The 15,851-nt window shown below is 35.6% G+C and overlaps 1 protein-coding gene across 1 annotated transcript in view; it reads left to right on the top strand.

Annotated features, from left to right (window-relative positions):
- Positions 1-15,851, top strand: part of LUZP2 (leucine zipper protein 2) — a 170,081-nt gene that overhangs the window by 85,498 nt on the left and 68,732 nt on the right. Inside the window, exon 5 of the mRNA XM_065636680.1 lies at positions 2,880-2,942. Within this exon, the coding sequence (XP_065492752.1) occupies positions 2,880-2,942 (63 nt within the window). The remainder of the gene's footprint in view (positions 1-2,879; positions 2,943-15,851) is intronic.

Below are 15,851 nucleotides of genomic sequence, written 5' to 3'. Positions count from 1 at the left end.
TTGCTCACGGCTCAGTCCTGAGCAAGACACAAGAAGTCTGCAGGTAAGCAAATACACGTACAGCTGAGCTTTGACTGCGTGGTAATGATGTTAGATTGGGATTCTTCCGTCCTTCATCCGTAGTGAATAACTAACTATTGTCTGACTCTTAAAATTAGATCACTGCCATCTGCTAAAGCATTCTGTGTTTCGATGGGGGAAAATTTAATTTGAACATTTCAAGGTCGCAAACTGCTGTGAGTAGAGGCCACTGGATGGAAGCTGTTGCCTTTAATAAACGTAATGAGCTCTGAAACACACAGAGCTCCAAGTGCCTTGGATGTCTGTCTCCAGGAGACAGAAGCAGTGTCCTTGCTTAATATTGCAAAGTTCAGCCTTAGAACAATATATTTTCATTATGTATTTTCATAATTACAGCTGGATAGTAATTAAAGGTGGCCAACATGTGGAAAGATGTGAATGTCAAACAAGAACAAAGGGTGAGGAGAAAGGAGGAAGAGATGTAGAAAGTTTCTTTGTTTCAATTTTTCAGTTTCTCTGCCTTTTAATTTAGAGCTGGGCATACATATCCATTCTTGTTTATTATGCTAGCAGGATTTGGTGACTGAAAGTAGAATTTTTATATCTCCTGGAAAATGATATTATGCCTTGTCCTTGAGACTGACTAAAAGCAGCATGGAAATGGTCTGATACAGACTGATCCGCCTTACAGCATGAAATTACAGACGTAGATGCACTTAAATGGATAGATGGGGTTATCTCTATATTAGCTCCAGTAGACAAGCCATATAAATCCCTCCTATGTAGCTCTCTATGGCTGTACTTTATGACTAAGTGGTTCTTCAGTTGTTAGAGATTTAGTAGAAGAGCTTTAAAAGTGCTGTTACAATATGAAAGCAAAAATGAATGACTTCATTAATATTGATATTGCTTTAAAAAACAAAGGGGTGAAAAAATATTTTAATTCTTTAGACAAGTTAAAGCAGTAAGTCTGCACTATTTAATATTCCAGATCAGTGATATCAGATGCACGTGCATGTGAAAGGTAATTAACAAAACTTACTGGTTTAACTAACATAGGTTGCAGGTTAAAGTAACAGTACTGTGGTGTCTTAAATATCTTTCCCCTAGAAGATCCCAGCTGATATTTACAAGCGATGTATAGAGAACACACAGATAATAATTTTGGTCTCATATCTCTTAATTATTTCATATAGCTTTGGATTTAGAAGTGAAGTGCTTTGAAGGAGTGTAAATATTCTCTTGAGAGTTAGGACCAAGAAAGGGAGTGCTCTTTAAAAGAGGTCAGTATATTATATTTGTCAGTATTTAATGGTAGCTGGTAAATCTTTTTAGCAGCTGAAAAAACCACAATCCACCATGTGAATAGTTATTTTACTTTTTTTCCCCCGTCTCATATTTTGATTGTGACCCTTATTTTTTGTTGTGCAAAATCTTCATATGTATTGTACAGTGTGCGAGGATGAAATTTCAGTATTTGTTGACATGATTGCTAGCAAGTGCTGAATATATTCATCTTCTGTTAAAACAACACCCTCAGTGGTAACTGGATGCACAGTTAGTACTTCCACACTAAACCACTTAGACAAAATTTTGGAAGAGTTTCCAAAAGAGGTTCTGTTTATACATGTCAGGTGGCACTGGTTTCATGGACCCTTCACCTACTTTTCTCTCTTAAGTGAAGATAGCGTTCCTTGGCTTCTCCTTTGATACAGATAAAAGTGATGTCAAGTCCAGTGATGGTTTTTAAATTACTGACATCTGTCTCCTTGAGTGTGGACATGATTCTAAGAACAGCTGTCACATCGGGCAGATTCACTGTCATTTTTTATTTGCATGACAACCAAACCATTAATCTTTAGGTCAACGTCTCTGTAACCTAAATCTGTTTTCTTACCGAGGTTTGTTTTCCTTAGCAAGTCTGCTGCAATGTCAGAACAAATATAGTTTCCCATGGAACGTGGGTAGAATTTTGTGTCAATAGGGGAGAGAACGCAGCATGGGGCATTAGGTATATAGGGATGAGTGTTTTGCTAATTAAGGTATCCAAGAGCATCCTCCTTCAAAGTGGAAAGAATGTGTTCTTTTAATCCTAGTTGTTTTAATTAAATCCTTCTTTCTCCCATTATGTTCCGTAAGCCAGGAGGAAAGCTCAATTACTGAAAGAAACTTAGACTGATTTGCAAAAATGATCCTTTAAACCGCGTTTGATTTAAATCAATCTTAAAACTAAAATTGGCATTTCTACTTTCCAAAGCAAGTCATTGAATTAAAAGGAACTAAAGACCAAATTTGAATGCTTTCACATATAATACAATTTATTCCACGGATGGGTCTGATCAGAATCAAGGGGTTCATCTCATTAGGACCAATACTGTGGAAATCAAATCAAATAACTGTGTAAGAAACCTACTATGGTAGGTGTTATGTTCTAAGAGAGTTAAAAAGTTTTTAGATGGTAAAATCAGTTAATATTGCTGTAAAAATCCTTAGTTCTCTGAAGATCATGTGGGACTTCATTGCAAGGCATGAAAACTGTATCTCCTGGTGCAAAAGTAAAGTAAACCTATTTATGTACGGAAATTTTTCTTCTATTGTTTGTAACTTTTCTAGTAAATATCATGCTAAACGTTTGTATATCTAGAAAATACATAACTGTGGCCTATACCAATTTGGTATATAAGCAGAAATCTTTTAAGATAACTTGTTGCTAGAAACACATGCAAGGTGGTGGTGTGTTGTTTTGGGTTTGTTTTGATTTTTCAAAGCTGTTAGTAGAGTAAAAAACTAATTAATGGTTGAACTGATGCTTAGGTACATTTCAACAACTCTTACTCAATGTTTCTTCAAACATCTAGATTAACTTTTTGAAGACTGAAATGGAAAGGAAGAGCAAAATGATCCGTGACCTCCAAAACGAGGTAAGAGGAACATTTGATTGTCATCACCTTTCAGAGTTTACACTGACAGAGATTATGGTTTGGCTTCTTATTTGAAACAGATATTGTTGTAGTAGAAAGATAAAGCTCAAGTGAAATACTCTAAACACAAAAGAAAACAAGAATGATGCTGTGCATTTAGAAATAGTATTTTATTGAACACAACTGTTGATTCTTTGCTACTGGTGCATAGGTCCATAGTACATCTCTGTAACTTTTACTGTATTTAAGAGCTCTGCTTTTTCAGAAAGGAATGCTTAATTCAGTTCTGTAGATTATTTTGATACACAGTGAAACTTTATCCACAGTGTTATTACCTGCTTTAAAAATAAACAGCGGGAGGGGGAGAAAGGAAATACAGTCTCAGAATTGAGATTCTTAATAAAATTAAAAAACACCCACGCTCCTAAGATGTTTTCTTATGCTTTATATATCATGAATATTAATCCCAAACTGATCACAAAATCCCAAATAAAACATGGTTGGGGTGGTTTTTTGTGGTTTTTGTTTTGGTTTGTTTGTTCGGTGTTTTTTGGTGGGTTGGTTGGTTGGTTTGGTTTGGGGTTTTTTGGTGTGGGTTTGTGGTTTTTTTTTTTTTTTTAGTATTAAACTGAATTTATTTTGAAATTTGGTCTTGGAATCAAATATTAAAAACATTTGAGCAGTATCACTTTTTTTTTTCTTCTTTATCTTTTTCTCCGAAACAGTTTGTTTAAATCAGGATATAGTTTCCCTTCCCATTTCTTCATTTTGCAAAGGACTTTGCCCTGGAAAACATTTTATTCAGATGATCTCTGGTTCTCTTACCAAACAGGCTTCCTGTCTGTATCTCTTTTGTTCAGTTCTTATGTTTTTCTTTTCTAAACTATTCTGAGTTTGATGTTTATGAAAAATTAATCTCTTTAAAGCACTTATTTAAACAGGGATCTCTGTCTTTGGTAAGTCTGAAAAAAATGCACATTACTTTTTAGCTCACAAAGGAGATATTGTCTCTTTCAGTTGCTCACGTTATTTAAGCCACATTCTCAGTTATCTTCATCTACGGTGTCAACCGCTGTGCTTTCTTTTCCCACCTGTGATCACTGGATGCTTTTCAATTGAGCCTGTTAATTCTAATAAATCGTATCAGTGCAATCCTATTGACCAGCCATAAAAAAAATCCTGTCCCTTATTGCACACTTCAGGCATACTTCATTAGTCAACATTCAAACCATCTGACTGTTAATGATTTTCTTAGCTAGGTCAGTAGATATCTGTAATATTTAGTATATTTATAGCACATTTTGGAAATCTGCTATGAAAGGAATCTCTCTTTTTGGCACTGAAAGTGTTTCTCAGTTTGAAGATGGAATGATTCAGCAACATTTTATTTCCTGATAACCTCCTGTCTGAAGTTGCAACAACTGGCCGGGTAAATTTGATGTACTGAAGTTGCAAGCGTTTTAGGCCTATCACGGGGCCCATCAGAGAAAAATCTAATATGCATACCCACAATTTTATTATTCCAGGTCTGTGTCAGTCTTTCATGAGATTGAATGTCTATGTCTACATACTGGATCGACATGTGTTTTGCTGTCCTGCCACACTAATGCCCCTTATTGCCCTTCGTTAGCCGTTGCAAACTGTTTGCCATTAGTTCCTCTTCGACTCACCCCAAGGAAACCCTTGAAAACAAACCAGAATAATGTCTTTTCTTGGAGGCTACAGGGCTGGCTTCAGTCATTTACTGGGTTGTTTACTGTGTAGCTTCTTTCAGTCACATTGCAAATGTCTGGGGCTAAATGAAGTTTCAATCTGGTTGGGGTCTCTAAACTACATGAAGAATGAAAAAAATATTATGGTTTCTCTTTAATATCTGGGCAAATTCTTGGACAATAGATAAACACACAGGAGAAAAATATATATGTAAACGGAGTGGTTGACATTTATAAGATCATAAATATTTAAGAAGTATTTTTCATATCTCTACTATCCTGTCACACCTGGTTGTGTCTTTGAGTTTTTAGGGAAGTATTTTGACTAGAAAACAGCAGAGAAGGTGGATAGGGATTTTATGAGTCACTGAGTGAACAGTTTCTATTCTGTGTAAGTGTTATTTGGGGCATCCGTGATTGTGACTTCTCGGGAAGCAAAAAGAAATAGCATATTGAAAAATGGTAACTAACCTTAGAGGTAGAGCAGTGATTAGCGATAATGGTTTAGATGAGAAGGAAAAAATACCAGGTGAATAAAATAAATTTTCAGTTTCCTGAAGCCTTCAGTGATGTGTTTTCTATTCTGGCTTTCCTCCTCCTTCTCCACATGTCCAAATTACATGGGATTTAATTACCATTCGACTGCAATTATTCAAGAAGATCCATTTGATTTGTATTACTCATCTCTTTTAGATCATAAAATTAAAAAGACGAGAAAAGTTTTACTGAAGAGAAGAAAAAGGCCACATTAATCTCTAGGGAAATAGTGAATTAATGACTAGATGCTCTAAATGGAACTACAGAACTTTCCAGTACTTAATACAAATGTTTCAAATTTGATATGGGAATAAAAGGATTAAATCTTGCAGAATGAATATAATAACAAAGACATGACTAAGGGAGAGAGACTTAATATCATATGAAGCAAAGAGTAAATGAGGTGTAGAAAAAAAATGCAATAAAGATTCGGTCTTCTGGGTTTTCAAAATTAGGTGAGAATTGACTGCCTCTCCTCACAACCCACCCCACAGAGCTCCCCCACAAAGTTTCCATTCAGACGAGGGATCTGCCATTCTTTTGTTGCCACCCTATCCAAACACATTCACTTAGATAAATACTGGAAACTTGTTTCTCATTTAATGAAATTACCTGAAACATTTCAATTTTTTATGTTGACATCTTGCAAGATGTTGCAAGAACTGTGGGAAAAGACTGTGGGTGCTCTTTATTTTGCATATATTTCAGGTGGAAACACAGGATGGTACTCGTGATTAAAGAAATAATAATGTCCTAGCATGTCCTGGACATAAGAGGCTCCAGCATACTGTTCTTGGATCAGTCAGCTAAACTTGTCTTGAGAAAAATTTGATTTGAGAGAATTGCTTAGTCCTTCCATGTGGACAAGGAGCCGATAGCTATACCTGCCTAATAGCTTTTTGTTCAACTTCTGCACTGTGTTTGCCAATTTCCTAAAAGTCAGTCCACTAGTAAAAGTTTTCCTGGATTTTCGGTAATTGTTTTTGTGGGCTTAAATAAGGTCGTCTTATTTTTACAAAGATTTGATTGAAATTTAATGGTATGATTTTGAGAAAACATTGTGTTACCTAGGTTCTGCCTCCAATCACTGAATATACAGTATGCTTTAAAAAAATCTTGGTTTTAAGATTGGATATGCTATATGTTTCAATAATTGATAGCATTTTATATTTATTTTTTACAAGTGCTGTCTGCATACAGATACATAGAGACAGATAATGAAAATGGAATTCCTTTCATAGCTACTTTTGTCCTTTCACCCTCAGTTTATATTGGCAAATTGTGAATTTTGCAGTGGCTCTTCCGCGACTGTAAAAAATAATTCCCCGTTTAGTTCTGTTCTTTCAGCACATGCCCTGCTGCCATTCAACTCTGCAATTCAGGGGTAGGAATAGACAATGACAGCCTTCCAACTGAATGCAGCAGCTGTGATGTAGCATATGAGAAGAGGACATTGTACAGAATGGCAATTTTCAGGCTATTCATGGCTTTGAAAAAAAAACCCCACCAGTTAACAACAAAAATAGTCCGTGGTGTAGAGGAAAAAATGTGCCAGATACAGCGCATAGGGATTATGTGTCTAAAATGTTGGTCTTTTTTAGAGGTTTCTGAGTGCTTCCTGCAATACCAGAAAAAATCTGTCAGACTTCCAGCTGTAACATTATGTGGATTGAGTTAATGTTGTCTAATAAAGGATTGACCTGTAAGCAGGTAAAGTCTTATTTTGAGAAGTATCTATTATTGACAAAGAAACCAAGGGGCTTAGAGATTCAGAAGCACTGGTGGAGCTAAGAAACTTGGCAAAAATATAGACTAAAATAGAATATGTATTTCAAATACTTTGAAAAATTTCTCTTTTGGAAATGGCCTATTACAGAGTGTGCAGCTCGCTTCTACCATGTCAGTCGTACATCATTTGTGAAGAATTATGCCAAAACTGATCTAAAAATGAAGCTAAAGCAGGATGCTGTGTTAACCCTTGTTTATGTAAGAAAAATCAGGGACCTTAACAATTGCTATTTGGCATTCAGAACCGTGTGTTTTGAGTGCAGCTCTGAATATGCACATACATGATGGATTAATTTCTTAAACGAATGTCTCTTCTACATTGTGTGTTGTACATTTTGCTAGTTTGCTATTCGTATCCTACTGGTACAAAAGCCATCTTCAGTTATAGGCAAGTGCCCTAGCTGATGTATGCTTATATGCAATTTTCTTCAGATAAATGAGTCTAGTAATTTTTCCTAAAAGTTAATAAAAGATAGATGTTCTCTACTGAAAGGTAGTGAAATGTTATTCAGCATTGTCACATGGATGCTATAGTTACCTCACATTAGACTTACGTGTGTGTATGAAGAAAAAGTTTACTCTTATTTAAACCATTTAATTACATTTGATTAGATAAGAGATGATTGTTTGCCTTATCATACTATCTTTGGGCAAAGTGTTTTACAATAACTCTGTGTATACCTACACAAAGGTATTATATGTTAATATTTTTACAGTTCTACAACAATCCCATATTTTTATAAAGTTGATCCAGTGGTTTATATCAGGCAATATATTTCTTTGCTGTTTAGGCTGTGGCAGAACTTTGCTAAACATGAATTACATAAAAGATGTATAGTAGTACAGGCAATACAAAGTAAACCAGGAGCAGAAAATGAATTTGAGTGTAGCTCTCAGTAATATGTGTTCCTTTTGCTAAGAAGCACAGTTTTAAATAACTACCTTGTAAACAATACTTTTGCTCTATTCATGTAAAAATTGTGGTTATAGCTTTAGTGTTGAGTAAATCATCCTAAACCAGAATTTTCTCCAATCTCTTTGTGCTTAGCTGCACTAATAAAAGGTAAAGTCAGAGCAGTTTAGAGTCTCACCTGATCTATTGGGAATTTCATGCCCTGCAGGGTGAATTCAATCAAATTGCGTTGAATTATGGTGGGGAAAAAAAAAAAGACAAAACTAGAAACCTCCCTTAGTGAAGCGGAAATGAAATTTTAAGGCTTTGAGACTGTATGCTGATACTATTCCATAAAGGAGGACATTGTAGTTCTTTATTCTCTATGCTCTGCAGATAAAACTTTTTTTTTTTTTTTCCTAAGTATAAAAGTCTGTCCTCCTGAGAAGAAAATTGGGTAAAGTTTCCTCTTTGGGTACTGCATCGGTTCTACAATTCAGAAGAAAACATCCACAAGTGTCAGAAGCAGGGGCACTGCCCAGGGAAAGGCGAATGAGCAGAAAGAGTACAGGGGCAGATATCGTTCTGCTAAAGGACTTTGAACTCAGTGTTGTTTCTCGATTGATTACAGCTTCTTTTGAAGTAAAAAAAAAAAATAATCCTATTTGAAAAAAAAAATATTTTCTTAAACTTGTTCTATGAGGTTTTTTACTGAAAATGTTAAGAAAAAGGTGGAAAAGGTGGTTTAATCAGTAGAAAATGGCTCTTGGGGGGCAGTATATGAAATCATACAGAAAAGAAATCCTACTGCATCAAGATCAGTGAGCTATATTTATAGTGACACAGCAGCAACTGCAGTGGATGTTAGAATAAACTTTTTTTTTAAAAAAGGTTTTGTCTTCCTGATCTCGTAGACCGGGGAGTGTAGCACACATTTTCTCAGTTGCTGTTGAGTGATAATCAGAATCAGAGCATCAAATAAAGGCATCAAAAAATAATGGATCTGCTATGTCTGAATCCCTCTCTCCTAGGGACCACTATGCCTTTGGATTCTTCATTCATTCTTTAAATCTAGAGCCAGTGTTTCCTGAATCTGATTTACAACTACTAGAAAGTGGAGATATTCAAATAAGAACATTTAGGTAAAATGTATCCTTAATGAATGAGAAGATAAAAAATGAAATACATACCTATTAGGGTTCTTTTCAACCTGTACTTAGCCATGATGTTTAGAAAACTGTCTGCTTGGATTTTGCCTAATATTCTTTGTCTGTCATCTTTTCAATTAACCACAATGTTGAAAATCATAGCAGTTTTCTTTTGTAATCCTGCTGAATTTATTCTGATGTCTTTACTCAATTTTCCCATACTGCCCAGGACACTGTGTTAAATTCTTATTTCTGACATCCTCCTTCATTAAGTCCAAAGTTCCAAAACGGGTCTGAATGCTACATTTTTCTTACTCATCTAGTCTCAAACCTGTGTAACAGGCTTTTTATCCTTGAAGCTTAGTCTTTTTCAGCTGTCATTTGTAGCAAAATATCATCTGTGGAGAAAAGAAGGAGCAATTTCCAATCTGTGCCTTCATTTCCTTTCATAGGAAATTGCTACTGGTAATTAGTGCTCCTGGATGCTGATGCTACGTAATGTGGTAGTGTATAAGGTAGACTTCTATAAGCATTTCGAAGATCAGATTGATTAGGCTGTTGGGATAAGGGAGGTTTAAGTGGTCTCTGATCCATTTTGTCTTATTTTTATGCAAGTATAGTCAGTATGTTTGAAACTAAGGGTTAAGAATAGGAAGTCCTAGTAGTTCCTTCACTACATCTTATTTCAAAAAGGCAGCAAAACATGAAGTATAAGAGGTTACCTTGAACAGCGAAGTTTAAAAGAGCTGTATTCTGTCCTTTGCAGACCTGACTCCTAATAACATCTGTTGCAGCTTTGCCAGGCAACAGGGGCAGCATAAAACCTAATTAAAATCTTTGATCTCTGAACTTGTACAGAGAGTTTTGAGAATCTTTGTGTTATCCAAATCTGTTTTCAACCATTACAGATCTCAAGGGCAGGGTGGCTCAGAGCCAAGCTCCAAAGAACTTTAAGCACAGACGAAATTTTACAATTAATGTAAAACTTTCTCTGAAGCTAGTGTAAGTTTTGCCAAACAGGAGAAGAAAAGCACTGATCTTATCTATTCATGTTATGCAGACAAGTGGAAAAGTTTGTGTTTAGTACCAAAATGTTAAAATTACCTAGTGGAAAGAACACTTAAGAGGAAGTAACAATGGTATCTGTGGTTAAAAAAAAATAATGTGAATTGATACTTCAAAATCTCGAGTAGACACTATTGATTTTTATCCTTAGATGAAATAATAAAAGAGGATTTAATAATCAAATTTCCATGGTTCATAAGGAAAGAGAAGGTGAGCTGTTGATTTCTACATTACAAATAATCCTGTCAGTTATTGATATTTGTCATTTAGGATCAAAAAATGAGAAATCATTCTTGATGAGCTCTGAGTCATCCAGATTCAGTATCAGAGTATTCTTTGCCTCTGAAAACATTACACAGAACTTAATGGCATAAGAATTTATAAAGGTATATGTGACGTGAAAATGCATTTGGCTTATTAATTTAAAAAGTTGCTTGATGAAGTTATTTTGCACCTGGAATGCTCCTGTCCTGGGCTGAGAGCTCTCCAGAGACTATGAAGCTCAGGCTCCTAGATTAGTTGGCAGGGACGTGGCTCTCGTAGTTGTAACTAGATTTCCATGGAAGTCAATAAGAATTTAGAGAAAAAAGACTGGTGAACCCCGGATTGATCGTATTATGGTACACCATACAAAACTTCCATTGATTTCAAGGGAGAAGGCTTGGAGTCTTTGCATTTTCTTTAGGATCATACTGTTGAATACAGAGAAGTTTATTTGCTCACTTCATCAGGAGCAGAAGGTGATTTTAAGACTGCTTTTTGCTACGTAGAGGTTTAAATTAAACTGGACCGCTCTTGTTTTCTGGTTTTTAATCTTAATCAAGATGAGGTGTAGCTAGAAAATGTCACCTTCATACGGTGAAGTATTTTTCAACTGAGGGTTAATAGCTTTTGACCTTATGAAGATTATCGTCCTTTCCCACGACTCATTATCCTCTAGTCATAATGTGATCAAACTGAATACACTATTTGGAATTATAATTTCAATAATGTCTGTATATTCAAAGAGGATAAAAAAATAACGAAAATGAAATACTTAATTGAAATCCATGTTAAAATTATTCAGGAAAAAAGCCTCGTAAAATTCCTAAATTGTCAGTCATGTTACTACCTGAGCTAAGGTGTCTGTATAAGCTCTTCAGCCATAGTGTGACACCACCATGTTGTTCTAAAAGAAGTAGAAGCACATGAAACTTTTTTTCTTGACAGCAAAAAGAATTGGTTCTCACCTTCTTTAAATCTGTTTCAGCCTGAAACCCTGGAATATTTTCAAATGCAGAAATTTTTGTCCCTGCAAAAAAATTCAGCAGGCTTAGGAGGGATATTCAAATTTGTTCAAATTTTGTATCACATTTCCTAATGAATATCTCAGCCTTGCTAGTGAATTGCTTGACTTAAAGACATGAAAACATTGTACAGTGGGAACAAAACACTCTCAAATGTGACTGTTCTCTTCCTAGAAAATCACTGCAGCAATTCACTTTATATTACTCTAGTGATAGGAAATAGTTCACCCTCAGTGTCCAGGCAACCTCATATCGAGTCTTAAATGTAGAAATGCTGCTATTCTAGGCCAAAAATTCCAATTTTCTGTTATCCAGAAACATTTTAAGAGGGTTAGTTCTGGAGTCTTCTCTCCCGCATTCCGTTTTGAACACTGTTCAACCATATTTGGAGCTGCAGATGTTATTGGAGAAGGAAATATTAAACAGATCAGTCAACTTGTTGCTAATGTTAGGCATAATAACTGGAGTTGGATTGATTTTATTTAGTTGTCATTTAAGTACTGTATTGATCTTAAGAAAGCAGGTTTTATAGCTGTGCTATAATTTAAAAACATGGTTTTCATTAGACTGCCTCAAAGTGGCTCTGCCATATCTGCCCATTTGTCAAGTTTACCTATAGAAGCCTTTCTGTGGAATGAATCTTCTTCAGAACTTGATTTCACAGTTTTTATAACCAAAAATGTTTAAAAACGACAACAACAATGATACTTGAATTACTGCCTTTTAAAAATTATCTCTGTCTTGTAAATAATTTAAAACATGCAGAGTTTAGCAGGTGTGAAAAACGTTTCTTAAGTGAAATTATAAGGGTTTAATCAAGCAGGTGTTGCTTCAAGTATTCTGGAAGGTGGTGTCTTAATTTTCTTTCTTGAATAAGGATTTTTGAGTAGTATTGTATCAAATAGCTACATGAACTCAGGAAAGGTCTGCATTAATTAAAAAAAAAGTAAAAATGTATTGTGATTAACATATTGTGATTACTTGCTTTCAAATGTAAAGTAGTTATTCAGAAATATTTCAAACTATAAATTTAATCCTGTATGGCAGATAACCACATCCTGGTTGTGTGTGTGTGTGTTTGTCTATGTATTTTATATATTTGCATGTACATTTAAATTAAAAACATTCTTTACATATTCATTCTATTAAGGTTGACTTTAAAATAGTGTTCTACATTTTTTCACACTGTAACTCTCTTACTTGCGAAGGTGAGTGGAGGAGCCAGACAGGACACTCTACGCTGTACACTGTAATGAGAATATTGTTTGTCTTTGTAACCTTATTAGCAGAACTATATGTTCACGGAGAGAATTCAAGACCATTTGTTTAAAAGAAAGAGAATATTGCTGTTTGATAGGTGGTTTAGAGTGAGAAATGTGTGTCTTTTATAGAGACTTGGAGAAATCCTAAGGAAATTTTTTTAAACACATTAGTGCATTTATTTTGTGATTCCTAAAGTAAAAGTTTAGCTACGTTTGTCTCTTTTTTTTTTTTTTTTTTTTTTTTTTTTTTTTTCCCAATCTCTGGAACTGGGGTTTGTACTGATAATCTTAACAAACCACTAATCAAATGAACAGCTGTATAACTCTTCTACTTTCAAGCCTCAGCAGAGGTAATTTGGTGCTTCAGCCATCTCAAAGTCCCAACAGAAGCTTGTGAAGCATTTGGACAATTAGAGCGATTCAGTTTCATCTGTTGAGCTTTGCATCGGGATCCCTAAAGTACATGAGTGTGTTTTGATTCTCCTATTTGATTAAGTCCTGGTATCAGCATCAGCATCACCCCAAAGCTGGATGCCTTTGCTGCAGCGCGGGTGATGATGGCTCGGTCAACTGTTCTTCACCAGCCCCTAATCAGGATTCTGTTTGTTCTGTGCCTTATTTTCCTCTTTCCTCACTTGCCAAATAACGTGATTTCTTGTGTTAATCAGTTGGTCCAAGGAACAATCATTTCGACTACTTCTTAAAAAAAGTAAAACAAGGTAATATCAATTGTCTTAAATATAATAATTGGGAATAGGACCACACACCTGTTTGGCTTGGTAGATTTTGAGTCTATGTCATGTTTATGTCGTACCTTGGCACTGTTAGTATTTCAAAGCATAGTTACTCATATTTACCAGAAATATGAGTTTACAAATGTATGAATTTAAATCCTGAACTTTGGGGAATTTGGAGTGACACAGCTTTATAACCAATGTGGGATTTGGATTTTCAGAAATAATTATAGATTCAAGACATGCAGCTGTCGAGTGTAAGTTCATTAAAAGAGTGTTCCTCTGAAAATCCAACTGCATTCGGAAATATTGAAATATATTTTACAGATAAAAACGTGCTACTTTTAAATAGTATGTGTAGTCAGTTGTAACTTTAAGAAGAATTCCTGAGCAGTGCACCTTCTGTGACTTAGAGCCAGATCTCTCAGATATTTCTGAAAAGTATATGAGCATAAAAGTTATTAAATTTTGTGGGCAGATGCATTACTTAGATTGCCTGCCTATGACTGACAGACCAATATCCTATTTAATATCATGGGATTGGGTAAATTACATTTTTACATCCTTTCTTTTCCAAGACAAGTATTAATGTGAGATCTGCTGACTGACAAATTTTCTTTCTTGTCCAAACCTATTAACACTTAGTTTCAACTAAAATAAAAAGGAAAAATGTAATAGGTATTGAAATATCAAGTATGGGTTGAATTAAAAAAAAAAAATTAATCCCGCACAGATTTTTGTGGATACTCTCTTAAGACTAAGTGTCCTGGATGTTTATGTATTTTCTGCAAAGTGGAAAAATTTTTATAGAGGGGATTAAAATTTTTATACGTTTTCTTCCATGACTTTATAATGCCAACAATTCTGGGATTAGAGCACCCCTAGGAAAGGATGGATAGGTGCGCATTGGATCTGTCCTCATTAAGAAAGGAGCCAGCCTTAGATCTTCCCCAATTTCAGTGAGATGCAACAGGTCGCTCTGGGTTTGTGAGTCTATGAGGTAAAGGTGAGATGCTGAGACCTGCCCAGAAGCACCGTGTTAGTCACCTGAGGTTTTAATACTGTGGATTGAAGGACTAGAGAGCAGAGACAGAGTCTCTCATTTATGTATTTTGAGGATTTACCTGTGTGGTTGCAGCTTTTTGTATGTGACGTGTTTGCAACTTGGATTTTGTACAATGTTAAAAAACACAAACGCTAATAAGACCTGTTGTCTGACACCTGCTTAGCATTATATCAGTATAATTCAGTTCAGTAATTTCAGTGAAGCTATCTGACTTTACAGCAGCTATTTGGATCCATATTGAAGAAGATATGGATCTCTTGCATCGTTTTTGTGCTTGTTATTTTTTCTCTACTTTTATTAGCTTATGTCACACATGTCACTCCAGGATCTGCACCTGATGATCATGTAGTTGACACGCTTGGCCTTTTGCTTTCGGTGTAAGCTTTTTCCTCTTATGGGAGCAGTAAAGAGTACTGGGCTGTTCTAAATCATTTACCCCTCCCTGCCTTTGTAAAGGAGGTATCATTCATGTCTTTTACTTCCGTGTCTGGACATGGGCTTTCTTAATGTGTTGTGGGGATAAATAAGGTGTATTTGTCATTTATTTTGCTTTTCTGCATTTCCCCGTATCTTATTCAGATAGCAGACCCCTTCAGGATTGTGAAGCTTCTGATGCTGGGGGAATCTATGACAATGTTCTCCATGGTTATAGCTGCATTTGCCAGGTCTCCCAGCATGGAAATCTCAGGCTGGGTCATAAATTTCATGCAGCTGCATGAAAATTCCGGTGTTTGTTAATTCAAGGCTCTACACAAGATTTATGGACTTTGTGCATAGTCGCCTTAAATGACCAGACACAAATTACTTCCCCTCCCCTCTTTTTGCTCTTACAGTTTTATTTTGTTTTATAAGTGGCTTTGCCATCACTTACCGTGTCAATGTGCTACTCGATGTGGTTACCCAGCGCTGCTGGCTGATGTCTGGGGGTGTGGGGACATGCAGCTCGTGATGGACATTGCACAGACTGATGCAGTCAGTCCACAAAGGACAGAATATCTGGCTGAGTCTCTTCTGTTTTTCCTGGGCTTTCTTGGGATAGATTATGTCTTCCTCTTTTTATTTGTGATGTGCAACATTTTAGTCCCAACCAGATGAGTTTTTTATAGCATTCGTGATAGTTCTCTTTCTTCAGTTTTTCCAATCCATCAGCATATAGAGTTTTCCCATCTTAGTTCTGAATCCAGAAGGAGTAAGTGCAACTAGGCATTAATTCTGATACAATTCTATGCATCAGTTACCATATTCAGCAAAATATTTTGCATCATGATAATCTCAAGCAGGAATACAACAACATAGAATATAAACATTCCTTATGCACATTCATAGTCCTCTGAATATTTTAGTGGCTTTGATGTTGAGATGGGAGAAGTGAAAGGCTCTCTCTTTCTTACTCCACAATTTTTTTTGGTTCTATTTTTA

The sequence above is a fragment of the Caloenas nicobarica genome, chromosome 5 (genome assembly GCF_036013445.1).
Source record: "Caloenas nicobarica isolate bCalNic1 chromosome 5, bCalNic1.hap1, whole genome shotgun sequence".
In the NCBI taxonomy this organism is placed as follows: domain Eukaryota; kingdom Metazoa; phylum Chordata; class Aves; order Columbiformes; family Columbidae; genus Caloenas; species Caloenas nicobarica.
Note: the sequence above shows the minus strand (reverse complement) of the source record. Positions and strands in the feature narration are given on the sequence as shown.